Source organism: Engystomops pustulosus, chromosome 2, assembly GCF_040894005.1.
Source record: "Engystomops pustulosus chromosome 2, aEngPut4.maternal, whole genome shotgun sequence".
Taxonomy (NCBI): Eukaryota; Metazoa; Chordata; class Amphibia; order Anura; family Leptodactylidae; genus Engystomops; species Engystomops pustulosus.
In genome coordinates, this window is record NC_092412.1 from 175386585 (window position 1) to 175400404 (window position 13820).

General features: G+C 39.4%; 1 protein-coding gene across 2 annotated transcripts in view; it reads right to left on the reverse strand.

The window, feature by feature from the left end:
- The window catches only part of FOXP4 (forkhead box P4), a 28191-nt gene extending 18272 nt beyond the window's left edge, over nucleotides 1–9919 (reverse strand). The window contains exons 1-4 of one of the 2 annotated variants that reach the window (XM_072137360.1): nucleotides 9751–9919; nucleotides 5268–5452; nucleotides 1881–1970; nucleotides 1672–1794 (exon numbers count right to left, since the gene is read on the reverse strand). In XM_072137360.1, coding sequence (XP_071993461.1) covers nucleotides 1672–1794; nucleotides 1881–1970; nucleotides 5268–5452; nucleotides 9751–9754 — 402 coding nt within the window. In that variant the 5' untranslated portion in view covers nucleotides 9755–9919. The remainder of the gene's footprint in view (nucleotides 1–1671; nucleotides 1795–1880; nucleotides 1971–5267; nucleotides 5453–9750) is intronic. The other variant, XM_072137361.1, reaches the window with a different exon arrangement.
- Nucleotides 9920–13820: the final 3901 nt, after the last annotated feature.

The window sequence follows — 13820 nt, forward strand, 5'->3', positions numbered from 1 at the left end:
ACAGTGACTGAAATCTTCTCTGAAGACCATTTTTTTTTTATAATAAAGCACATTATAGAAAATATACCATCAAAATCCATCATGATAAACCAGGGATACTTACTCATAGATCCAGGCTCTGTGACTGTGGTAATCTTCTCATATTTGTTATACATGACCTCATTCCTTCTAAAATCAACTTTTAAAATTATGCTAAGGAACCAGAAGGGCTCTGGGGGTTGTTATCAGAGCCCCTCAGTGTTGCAGCTACGCAAACTGTTTCATTGTCTCCTGCTTTGCTCCCTCAGCACTTTTAACCTCACACTTTCAAAAATACACTTATTAACCGCCATATACAGGAGCCATTGTCTGCTGCTGCTGTGGCAGTTAGAAGCTGAGCCATAATTGGTTGCTATTTTGCCGCATGCACGCGACGGAAATCGGGGGACGTGGCCGAACGAAAACCCGACGGATTTGGAAAAACCACCGCATTTAAAAAAAAAAATGTGTCGCGGAGCTTGCACTTACCTTCACTCAGCCCGGCTCGGTGTATTCCAGCACGTTCCGGGGAACTTCAGCACAGCAGCGCCACCTGGTGGACATCGGGGGAACTGCCTTAACAAATCCCGGCTGGACCCGAATCTAGCGCAGAGAACGCGCCGCTGGATCGTGAATGGACGGGGTAAGTAAATCTGCCCCAATGTGTCAGAGACAGAAACAGTCGGAGAAAGTCAGAGACACTCAGCGAAATAGACAGTAAGAGAAACCCAGAGTCAGAAACAGAGACAGGCGGAGACAGACAGACACAGTCAGAGACAGACAAAGATAGAGACGGTCAGTGCCAGAGACAGTCAGAGACAGAAACGTTCAGAGACAGAGAAAGAGATAGATACAAATAAAATATTTTTGTTAACTCATTCTATGTTATAGCTAAGAGCAGTTATTTACTATCCCGGGCAATGCAAGGAGCTACAGCTAGTAACTTTATATTTCTACGATAAGAACACTCCTGACATTAATAAAAAAGTGTCTTAGAAACCTAAGGAAAAGGCAAACAAGTGAGTTATAGGTGTCTATCATCAGAAAGCAGAACAATAAATTACTGCTTAAACTGCTGTGTTGGCAATGCGATAAATAAGTGGGTTTTAGTTATTGTTTGGGCACTCAGTCTCTAAAATGTTGGCCATCACTGTCTTAATGGATCCTCTTGCAGTCTCAGGTAGCACAGGACATGCCAGTGTTATTTTAAAATGTTCTTGGTCTACCTGGGTCTGCAGAAGAGAGAGAATGTGTGGACAGAGTCAGGTTGTAATTGGAGCTTCTTCTCTAGGACCCCTGAATCTTCCTGTTCAGGGGGCTGTCAAGGGAAGCTCCAATGGCAATCCAAATTTCCACTCCTTCTGACAAAGATATTGGTCTCCTCAGGACCATTAAAAGCCTTGGTACAGCACAGAGCAAGAATTTTGCAATAGGTTCCTTGCTATCTTGGCACTTTGCAGTAAATAAGCAGGTTTTGGGTTGCAGTTTGGGCACTCACCATCACTGCACTATGGCATGTCCAAATGCATAAATTGTGATATTGAAAAGCATGGCATGAAAAGCAGGCAAATGTTCATTAGACTCACCACTTCCTCATTGAAATTATATTGCAACTAATTCCAGCCAATACTTTAATATTTCTGCAAATCTTACCTGCTGTAACATAAGAGCTTGCTGCTGTTGCATTACAGCCTGGAGTTGGGCTGGAGACAAAATCTGCTGCATCTGTTGCTGTGTGATCATCTGTGGGGACATCATAGCAACTGAAACTGGGACCTGTGGTAATGATACAGAAAATATAGGATTTTACTACTCCTGTGAAAGACCATCTGCCTGCCATCAGACCTGTGTAATTGTTTTACCTGGACTGAAGGTTGCTTGTTCTCAGTACTGCTAGGAGTGCTCAGTCCTGTTGCCTGCTGGAGCAAAAGTTGCCTGGCCATCTGTAGAGCCTACAGGAAAAATAAGTTCAAGCTAACTTGGACAAAAGATCTAAAAGGCAAACCTTTTGACTGTAAGACTCTCACAGATATGGGGAATGTGCTCATTGTAGACACCTACATAACAGTACCATAAAAGCTGAATCTGACACCATACCCATGTTTATGTATATAGCAAATAAACCCTTAAGCCTCTTGTCCACAAACTGTATTGAAAATTGTATGACTTTGGTCAGTAAGAATCGTGCACGTTTGTTTGGATCTTGTTCAGATTTTGGTAATATTCGGGCACATTTAATAATAACAGTGCAAATTGCACTAAATGCAGTCTGGCTGTGTAGTGTGCAGTGGATGCCAGATTCAGGATTTCTGGCGCACATTCTTCATGAACCTGGCACCCACTGCACAGCTCCGACAGAGTGCACCACTTTTGTTTTTGGTGCACCTTTTACGTGGAGCATGCAACACAATTTTGTTGGACTTTGCATGTTAAAGGGAACCTGTCACCAGAGACTTCATTTTCACTAAAGGTTGCAGAAGATTATTTCACCTGCAGTGCAAACATGACTTTCTGCCTTTTCTAAGCATTTGCATTACAATATAATTGTGTGTTATAATTTACCTTGCACCCTCACAAAATCCTGGGGTAGTCCCAGGGGCTGGACTTTGGTTTGGATGCATTTAAAAAAAAATTTGCCTTGTCTGTGTTACTCACTCCTCAGAGCTTGCCCCCCCCCCTTTGTGCTCCTGTACAGCTCCTCCTCCTGCTCCTTCTCAGAAGTCACAGCCTGACATCAGTGGGGGAGGGACAAGCTGTAGAGGACAATAAAGATGGAGGCAGCCTGCAGCTCAGACAAGTCACATGTTTTTTTATGCATCCAAAACAAAGCCCAGCCCCTGTGACTACCCCAGGATTTTGTTAGGATTCAAGAAGTTATAACACACAATTATATTGTAATGCAAATGCTTAGAAAAGGCAGAGAGGCATTTTTGCACTGCAGCTGTAATGGGCTTTTACAACCTGTCTTTAGTCAAAATGACGTCCCTTTTGACAGGTTCCCTTTAAATCTGGCACACGTTTTGACCGAGCACAGCAACACCCCCTTATTTATTTTGCATGATGTCTACTGCAGCTGTGCCACAAAAGGGTTGAGTGCGAAACAAATGTGGCACTTCTTAAATACCTGTGCAAGCAGTTTGCACTAAAAAGAAAGTACAAAGTCCAACACAAAACTGCTGAGTTCAGTCTGAGTGCGATGCAACAATGCATTTTTTTGTAGCATCTTTCCCCTCTGTCAGATTCTCTCTGTTCTCAGCTACTTTCTGGAAACTCACACACAAAAACTAATTGCACTAGGATGCATCCTACCTCTGTCAGTTTTTTAATGGGCTTTTTTTCCTTGGACTTGCATCAAAGTAGGACATGCTCTACTTTTGATGCATCACATCACAACAGAGGCGCACAGCGTGAAAAGATCCACACACTAGAGATTTTTCACTAGTGACTCATGGACACATACATATACATTTTCTCTGCATTTTCACTGATGCCTTTCTTAATCGTTCTTTTCAATGTGTTTTTTCACATCAGTTTTTTTCCATTGATCCATTGTTGCCACTGAACATAAAATGTAAGGTTCTAAATGTTTTTCCACTGGCCATTGATCAGTGGTAAAAGTATGAACAAGCACATTGAAAAGAATGGTTCAGTAAGGCATCAGTGAAAAATCACAAGAGCAAACCCAATCTGTAAGTGTCCATAGGCCAAAATGGTATTACCAAAGAGACATTCAGATTTAATTTAATCCATCTGCCACATACATACATTTTTTCAAATGGATGCTATTAAAAATGTGCATGTGTGAAATGTGCATTTCCTTGAAAGCAAACTAAATGTCATTTAGCTTCTTCCTGCAGTCCAATACAGCCCAGGATATGCCATGCTCAGCTATTTTAAAGCGACATCCTTGGCTGCCAGGACTACAGGAGGAGCAAGAAGGTGTGGATAGAGATGGAATGTCATTGGAGCTCCTGCTTTGGGTCCCCTACAATCCATATTTCTTCATCATCTTTAAATTGTATTGGTGAACTCAAGACGCCAATACTATTGAAGTATGTTATACAGCAGAGATCAATAGGTTACTGCTTAAATTGTCATATTGGCACTTTGCGACATATAAGTGGGTTTTGGTTGTAGCTGGCACTCTGTTTCCGAAAGGTTCGCCATCACTGACCTATGCTATGCAGATTTCAAAATTGCCTTTGTCAGCATTCTGAATCATTTCAGTAATTTATAACAGTGTATTTTACATTACCTGGTTCCCTGACAGTAGCTTGTGCTGAGTCCCAGGGGGGCGAGGCATCTATAGCTTGTCTGTGCCTATGTCTCCTCATGAATTCTTCCTCTCCTCCAAACGATCTCCCCCTTTCCCCTGCCTGCTCAATGCACATGACAGGAAGTGGTGAGGGATGAGGGAGCTGGTTGAGTGTGGAGGAGAGGAGACTGACACAGGCACACACAGACTGCAGTTGCAAACCCCCCCCACCCTTCCGTGGGACTGCTGGTAACGAGCCAAGTAATGTGAATTAAACTTATATAAACTACTGAAATGCTTCAGAATGCTGAAAGTTACTACATGTCCCGCTGCCATATGCAAGGAAACGTACCCTGTTTCTTATGGACAACATGAATACATTTATGGGAAATTATCTTCATACAGGTACACTGTTTTCAATAATATGTTAACAAACATGTATGAAAAAAACACTATATATATATATATATATATATATATATATAGCTGATAAATAAATAAGTGATAGGAATATCCCTTTAACAAATTAATTCTGGGATTGTGGCTGTAGTTCCTCCCTAAATAGAACAGTTAACAAATCAAAGGCAAAGGCAGAAGTCATTGAACTTCATGGATTGAAAAGCCATGACACTAGGAATAAATGGGAAAAAAACATTATTGTACTTTGGAAACTTGTTTCACTTGCAAACTTTGTGATACTTTTTTATTTTGATGTATAAGACTATCAATTGTTATTTCTTTGTTACTTTTTTATGTTTTTTAAGTATTGAGTTATACTAGTTTTGGATACAATGGACTATTTAAAGTTCTGCCCTGCTCGATGATGATGATATGATGATGATGATAGCTATCACTTCTTTGCTAGACAGACTAGAAAAGTCACAAAATGTCCAAAGCTTGGGGTGCCAAAGGCTGTGTGATGCAAAATATCTAATGCTATGCAAACACTGTATTTTAAGATTTACAACCGAACTTTACTTTTGCTTTGCTTTACCTGTTGCTGTTGAAAATGCAAAAGTTCTGCTGTGCTTAACTCTCCATTAGTCTCCCCACTGGCGCTGCCTTCCCTAGCTCCGCCTCCATCTGACTGGTTGGGAATAGTGCCAACTCCATTTTGACTGGTTGGAGTTGATCGAATTGATTCAGATGCGGATTCCACCATCATGTCGTTTTTACACCCTGTGTAAGACAGAGAACGATAAGTCACAAGTGTAGCACAACGAAACTCCAACAACTCCAACTCAAAACTCCAACAACAATCCTGACATTAGTAGTGTCTCCATTGTTAAACCATAACTACACTTTTTACTGCATAACCAATGGTACAAATGATATTAATGAACTTTTAATACACTTTATTAAAGAAATCTGTTTGTGTCCTTTTTATATTCCTGAATTTATATTCTTTATTTAAGGCGCTTTCTGTCCCTACTCCACAGACAACTCAGAGATTAAGGTAGCCACACATCAGAATATTATATATAACCATGGAAAAAAGAGGAAAGTGATGTGTATTGGCATAACAAAAACTATAGAACATATATGTAACAAAAATACCTTTATTTAAATCACATAGAAAACAGATCACAAAAAACCCCACTAAAAAACATCAAACATGACATGTGTCCAGGGCAGTATGGCAATAAATACTATCCCTGAATCCCTCACCCCCTGTGAGTAATTTGCGACTCAGCTACAATACAAAAGTATATGAATATGCTTGTAGTGATGTGACAAAAACTGCTTGCAAAGTGCTAATATGCCACCCTAATACACTAGATAGTAATAGGCTATAAATGGCAGAAAGTGTCACAACAATACGTTAATAATCCTGCACAGTATAACAAACAATATCACTGGTGTATCACAAGTGGGATCTGGCTTCCCCACACTTCTGGGGCTTCCCTAGGGACACATGTTCACATTTGATATGTGTTTTTATCATGGTCTGTTTTCTATGTGATTTAAATAAGGTTATTTTTTGTTAAATATTTACCGTCTATTTTCGAGTATAAGCCGTTTTTTTCCAACACAATTTTTGTGCTAAAAAATCCCTACTTGGCTTATAGTCAAAGTATATTAAAGGGAACCTGTCACCAGGGACCTCATTTTTACTAAAGACAGATTGTAAGAGCCCATTACAGCTGCAGTGCAAAGATGCCTCTCTGCCTTTTCTAAGCATTTGCATTACAATATAATTGTGTGTTATAACTTACACTTGCATCCTGACAAAATCCTGGGGTAGTCACAGGGGCTGGGCTTTGGTTTGGATGCATTTAAAAAAAAACATGTGACTGTTGCAGGCTGCCTGCATCCTTGTGCTCCTGTACAGCTTGTCCCTCACCCACTGATGTCAGGCTGATCAGGCTGTGACCTCTGTGAAGGAGCTAAGATCTGAGGAGTGAGTAACACAGACAAGGCACATGTTGTTTTTTTAAATGCATCCAAACCAAAGTCCAGCCCCTGTGACTAACCCAGGATTTTGTGAGGGTGCAAAGTAAGTTATAACACACAATTATATTGTAATGCAAATGCTTAGAAAAGGCAAAAAGGCATATTTGCACTGCAGGTGTGATTGGCTTCTGCAACCTGTCTTTAGTGAAAATGAGGTCCCTGGTGACAGGTTCCCTTTAAAAAAAGAACACACACAGGTCCTCTTCTCCACGCTGCACCCAGCTGCTTCTCCAAGCAATACGGGCACAGGCACATCTATTCCGAGAGGAGAAGAAGCAGGGAGGAGCGAGGAGAAGAGGGCACCAGAGGGCAAGTACTAGATTTATGATTTTTAATGGGGCTGTGCTGGGCATAATTTTCTTTGGGGGGACTTTGCTGGACATTGTTTTCCTTGGGGGGCTGTGCTAGGTATTAATTTCCTTGGAGTGCTGTGCTGAGAATTATTTTCTTTGGAGGGGGTTGTGTTGGGCATTATTTTCCTGTAGAGGCCGTGATGGGCATCTTTTTTTACTGAAGGGGGCTGTGATGCACATGTCATTTCTAAGGGGGGGTGTGCTGCTGGACATCTTATTACTGAGTGGGGCTGTGCTGATGGACAGCTTAATACTGAGGGGGCTGTGCTGGGCATTATTAAATTGTAGCGGCGTATACTTGAGTCAATAAGTTTAACCAGTTTTTTGTGGTGAAAGTAGGGACCATGGCTTATACTTAGGTCGGCTTATACGCAAGTATATATGGTACTCACTCTAGAGTATATTGCAATGCCAATACACACCGTGCTGCTCTTTTTCTAGGCCAAATTACATATTACTTACAAGAAATTATACTGCCCGGAAGCAAACACAACTATGTGATCTCTGATTCAGTTGGATTTGAAACTTCAATTTTTCAAGGGAACTCACACCACAGTAAGGGTATGTTTACACAATATCATTTTATACAAATTGCACCATATTTTCCACACATTTCTCTGGCACATCCAATTTGGTTCCTTGACTCCATATAAACTAATAGTTCTGTTCAACCCTGTAGATATTTATTTCCATAGCATCAATCCACATCCATAAGAGTAACTGGGAATACATGGAAGAAATCTGTTCCATGTATTTTAATGCATTTGTTTCTGCATATACATTTCTGCAAACCCAATTCACATTATAGTAACTACTATTGCTTCAACAAATCTGCTGCATGTCTATATATTTAAGAGTATTAGGTATTAGCACATGTTGCATAATGGCTGATGAATTTACCCCTTCAGTCTTTATTAGAATTTTAAAACAGCTGACATATTCTTGTACATCTGTGTGTGTTTTAAACCTTTAGCATTAAAGGGTATCACCACATCTTTTACAAATACAGCTAGTGATAGGTTCCCATAGAGCAGTAATAACTAAATGCCACCCTTAGCTAAAAATTTTATTTCTCAAATTCCCATAAAATCAACTTTGTTATGTTGCCTGACATACAGCTGCGAGTCAAAGAGGTATGTGCACCAGCGGCTCCTTCCCCTGTCTCTTCTCACCATTCAGCACTTCATGTCATGTAACCATTGTGATGTCATCTAAGGTCCTTTGTCCCCAAACATGTGCAAAATCTACCCCAAGTATGTGTCTGATCATATGAAATCACAGAATGCCTCCATGGACTTCTACTCCTCTCTATGGTGGCATGTAGTCAGATAAAAACATGGGGTAGATTTTGCAAATGTTAGGGGACAACATAGATTGTGAGCCCTAACGCCTCCTTCCACTTCCTCCTGATAACTGTAGGCTTGTATTTGTACTTTTTTTGTCTTGATGTAATGTCTGTGAATCCCTTATTGACTGTACAGCAAGATGGAATAAATGGTGCTCTATGAATAAATAATCATAATATAATATACATGTTGTAGATTTTGTAAATGTTAGGGGGTAAAGGACCCCCCCTGATCACATGAATTCCTGAATGATGTTAAAGGAACCATTAAGGAATAAGGCCAATGCTTTTTAATCACAGTTTTTTTTATGAAGTATTTATTTTAGATGTGTTAATTTGAATGACCGGTTCCCTATAAGAAAGCCTTCCCAAGTATTCTGAATTTTGAAAGAAAACCGCAATACCCCAAAGTGCGACCAAAACACCAAAGTAAGTGCCATAGAGAACATGTTAAATGCTGTGTGTGAATCCAGTCTTAATGAAAAGTAGCAGCAAAGCAGCATTGATGAATGACATGTTCCAATCCTACCTTTAGTCATAGTTTGCCTGCTTTTCCCTTCAGTCGTAATGATAACTATAACATGTGAAAGGGTATTTGGAAGACATTTAAAACAACCTCCTAACTGAAATAAAACATTAGCTGATGTGTTTCATTGGGTTTTATGACAGAGCAGTAGCAAAGCCCGGCAGATATTAATTGCATTATAGATATGCAGACCACCGCTGAGAGAATTGCTACTTTCTATAAACTCTATATTTGTTACAGATTGTCCCTCATTCTTTATTGTGCCATAGTTTTGTATGAATTAACAATTTATCCCGCATTGCCTTGAAGTAAAATAAAGGGAATAGTCTGTGGGGAAATATTGGCAAGTGCATTGACTAGGTCACATGTGTCCTCATTCTGAGCACACAGACATATGCAGAATACCACTGCAGCAGCCAGACTTGCAACACGAGTGAAGAGGATTGTACAATATCCCATGGACACTATGTGAAACAGAGTCATGTGGTTTTAAGGGTACTCCAAACCACTGCTTGCCTTGTCTGTGCTATTCTATAGGTTATCTGGGGGTAAACCCCCAATTGCAATAAGTTAGATTGTGAAACCATATGTTGGCAATATTTGATTGTGTAAAATTAATACAACAGTTTACTATACAACCACATGAAGAACTGTTTTAGCAGGAACCAAATGTGCATGAAGTCTAAAGGAGAATTGCAGTATTATACATTGTTAACTAATTTAACATTTCAATAAAAAGAGTTAGACTTGTTACAGATTGACAAAATTAGAAAAGCAGAGAGTAGATACATTTACTCACACATCGAAGGCAAAACTCTGAACCATATGCAAACTGCAGGCTGACTGAAATAAGGAATCCATGAAAGTTCTGTGAACACATTGCCCTGGTGGGGGCAGCTCCAGCTATCAGTGCCCCTCTAAGTAAGTAAACATTATAGGGCGTTAGTTTACAGCCGACACTCAAAAGTGGCCAATCCACATTCTGCTGCACAGGTCATATTCTGCAGGGAGTGGGTGACTGCGATAAGAAAAGGACAAGGTGGAGGAGGCGCATTCATTGTTTCACTTCTACACCTGAAACAAGTAGCCGGGTGAAGGGTCTTGGACTCTGCCCTCCCACACCCTGTACAGATAGGAAAAACCTGCTCTGCCCATTACTTGTGTTTCCAACTTCATAACAACTTAAAAGTGTAATGAACCTTCCATAAAAGTGTAGTAAAATATATGCAATCAAATGTCTCCATTATGATATTTATATATTGTACATTTAAATACACTACTGTATTATACCTATCACACTCACATTATTTGCAGAAATTAGTAAGATACATTTTCTCTTTTGCTCTTTTTAATATCCTCCCACTGACTTGCATTGTTAAAAATCAATGTTTATATTGATTATTTCCTGTTTTACTGGATAAATACAGTACACCAATCCAATGGATGCCAAAAGCACACCTGAATGTACCAATAACCCCAAATGTATATGTTGAATGTTTACAAAACAAGGCTGTTCCTCATGTAAACATTTATGAATCAATAAACACAACACACTTTTATCACAGAAAATAATCTGGCGCACCCTCGGGAAGTGTGTACCAACTTGTGTCTGGTGCACCTTTAATACAGAGGGTGCAACACAATTCTGTTGAGTCACTGTAATAATTGTGGCATAGGCACAAATCAGCACTGGAACGCCCTTTTAGGTGCAGAATTTTGTGGCGGGGCAGACATAGTGCAGCTGTGGCACAATACTGGCGCCTACACTTTATAAATACGTGTACAAGCAGTTTGCATGTTCCTTTCAGTGTAAAGCAGACAGAACACTGGCGCAAACAATTTAATAAATGTAGGTCACTGAATCACCGGAAACCATGTTAGTTATCATGTACACACAAAGTTGTTAGAAAAGTGAAAAACCCTTAAAATCATATTATTTGATAAAGGATTCAGGATTAAGGGAAATCTATCATCAAAATGAAGCATGAACAGGCACGGTGAATGTGGAAATATTCTTATCTTTGTTATCCATGGCCTCCTTACCTCTAAAATCAATTTTTAGAAGTATGCCCATGAGTAACAAGGGCTTTGGGGAAAGTTACTAAAGCCTCTTCGTGCTATAGCGTCACAGGTTTTTACACCATGCAGGACCACTTATCCCTCCCACTGTGTGCTAAACTCACTGCTGTTGATGGAGGGAAAAGTGCAGATGGAGAAGGGGTAGGGGAAGCTCTGCTTGACAGTGTAACAACCTGTGAAGCCAGATCACAGAGGGGCTCTGGCAATGCCTCCAAAGCACTTCTGTCTCATTAGCATAATTTCCATGTATAACAAATATATTAAGATTGGTTTATCATGCTTTATTTTTATGGTAGATTTCCTTTGATGATTAGCTTATGAGGAAAACACCACAAACAAAGCCATACCCAGAGAATGCTGTATTTAAAGAAGAATGCCATAAACCACAAAATGCTACAAGTGTCTTCGGCTAAATTCACAATACCTTCAGGATTTCCGTTATTTATTATGTTAAACAATAAAAAACGGATGATGGATTAACTGAACATAACTGAAGACGTGTCAATTACTGTCCATTTTTTAACATTTATTGTACCAAATAATTGATCTATATCTCATGTCTATCTCTTCTATGTATCCCTTATATCTATCTATATATAGATTAACTATCTAACTATCTATCTCAACTGATAGAAAAAACTGACTGAGGTAAGTAACAGAGGTTTAAACGGTAGTGTGAACTGAACCTTAAAGTGTCAAAAGTGTGTTAAAGTAAGACGCACTATCAAACTGTCTTTAGTATTTTTGATTTTGTTAAAACTAGCTTTATTTCTGAAACAATGATAGAATCTAAAAGTAGAACTGGATCTATTATTCAATGTTCATTTTTCTGTCTCTGTCACAGACATTCATTCACATAAATCTAGAAATGGACACAGATCATAGACCGGTGCAGTTGCTTGTTCAAACAGTTACTATTTCTCCCTTTATTTATCAAAGTATTTATCATGGCAGATGAGGCCATGCTACATGCTTCATGTCAAGTACTGCAGTGGTCCTATGGTTCTTGTTTTGCTTATAATGAATGGCCCGCAATGCCTTATATACCAGATCTTGAAAGTTAAGTAGTGCGGTACTAGATGAGGAAGCTTCTCTTCTCCATCTCATTAAAAAGGTAAACATGAGAGCCAGCTAAGTGTCTAATTAAGCTTCTAATTAGTCCCTGCTTGTTACTAATGCAAATTAGATTACGGCGCTTAACTACAGCATGTCCACAACACCCTTGTTAATTGTGGCCTTTGAAATTAAATTACTCCCTAATTAGCATATCAAAGCCATTGATTCTGAGCCAGAGAAGACAAGGGCAGGAGAGAGGCGAGTGCCAAGTTTTGTTAATTAGGGTCGCCTAATTAAATTGTGACGTGTGACTGCATGGTGAGGTCTTGAGTAATATAAAGGCACGTGCTTGCAAGTACTAGCTTATAGGCCTAACAAATAGCTGGGTTTACGGATATGATTGTACACTCAATCCCCTGCCATTAGGGCTTTTTCTCATTTGCACTGTTTTTCACATTGGTGGTTAAGTGCCTTTTACGGATGCCTCGCTGCGCCATTGAACTCTTTGGCCCAGATTTATTAAAGCCCCTGCACCAGTTTTCTGTCTGACTTCAAATTCTTTTCAGTGCAAATTGCTTGCACATGTATTAAAGAAGTATTTGTGGTGCATGGGATACATTTGTGGCACAGCTGCACTATACTGCACTATAATGGGCATTCCTGTGCTCATTCAGTCCTTGCCCCACATTTATCATGAAGTACAACAGAATTGTGATGCACGTCCCATGTTGAAGGTGCAACATAAAAGCATTATGAAGATCGTACACCAGAAATCCTGAATCTGGTGCCCCCCGCACACCACACAGGAAAACTATACATTTTTAGTAAATATGGGCCTATGTGTGTTTTAACACTGCTTGTTTTTTTTTCCACTGATCTGTGGAAAACATTTTGGAACCAGTCCATTGTTTTTCACTGATGCGGTCATGGAAGGCAATAGAAATCTATGGGTTCGAAAAAAAAACTGTTGGCTGGTCAATTTTGATTCACTGATGGTTCTGGGGAAAAAAAGTAATGTTAAACCTTGTTTTTGCGGATGCAGAGACAAAATGGAAGCAAGATTGAAACTTGACGGAGACAAAACGCAATAGATATGCTATGGACGCACAATACACATGTAAATGTGAATCTACCTTTAATGACTAAAAGAATCAAGATGAAAGATGAATATATATGAGCCACAAGTCCAATTGCATATTTAGAAAAATGAAAAAAAAGCAAAACAAACAATGGCATGTAACAGCTCCATAATTTATCACTACTTACATTAGAAAATTACAAAAAATCTTTTTTGATCACAGAAACTACAGACAAGGATAAACAATTAAAAAACATGATACAAGCGGTCCCCTACTTAAGAACATTCACCTTACAGACAACCCCTAGTTACAAACTGACCTCTTGATTTTGGTAATTTACAGTACTTTAGCCCTAGGCTACAATTAACAGCTATAACAGTTATCACAGGTGTCTGCAATTAAGATTTATTGCTAATCCTGGACAACCCAATAATTTTAAAATCCAGTTGTTGCAGGGACCAAAACATTTTTGTCTGGGGTTACAATTATAAAGTATTCAGTTCCAACTTACATACAAATTCAACTTAAGAACAAACCAACAGAACCTATCTTGTACGTAAACCGAGTACTGCCTGTAATGTGAATCCAGATTCAGACAGTGTAGAAATAAACACTAATCCTGAACTCCCCATCTCCCTAATGCCTGTATGGCCAT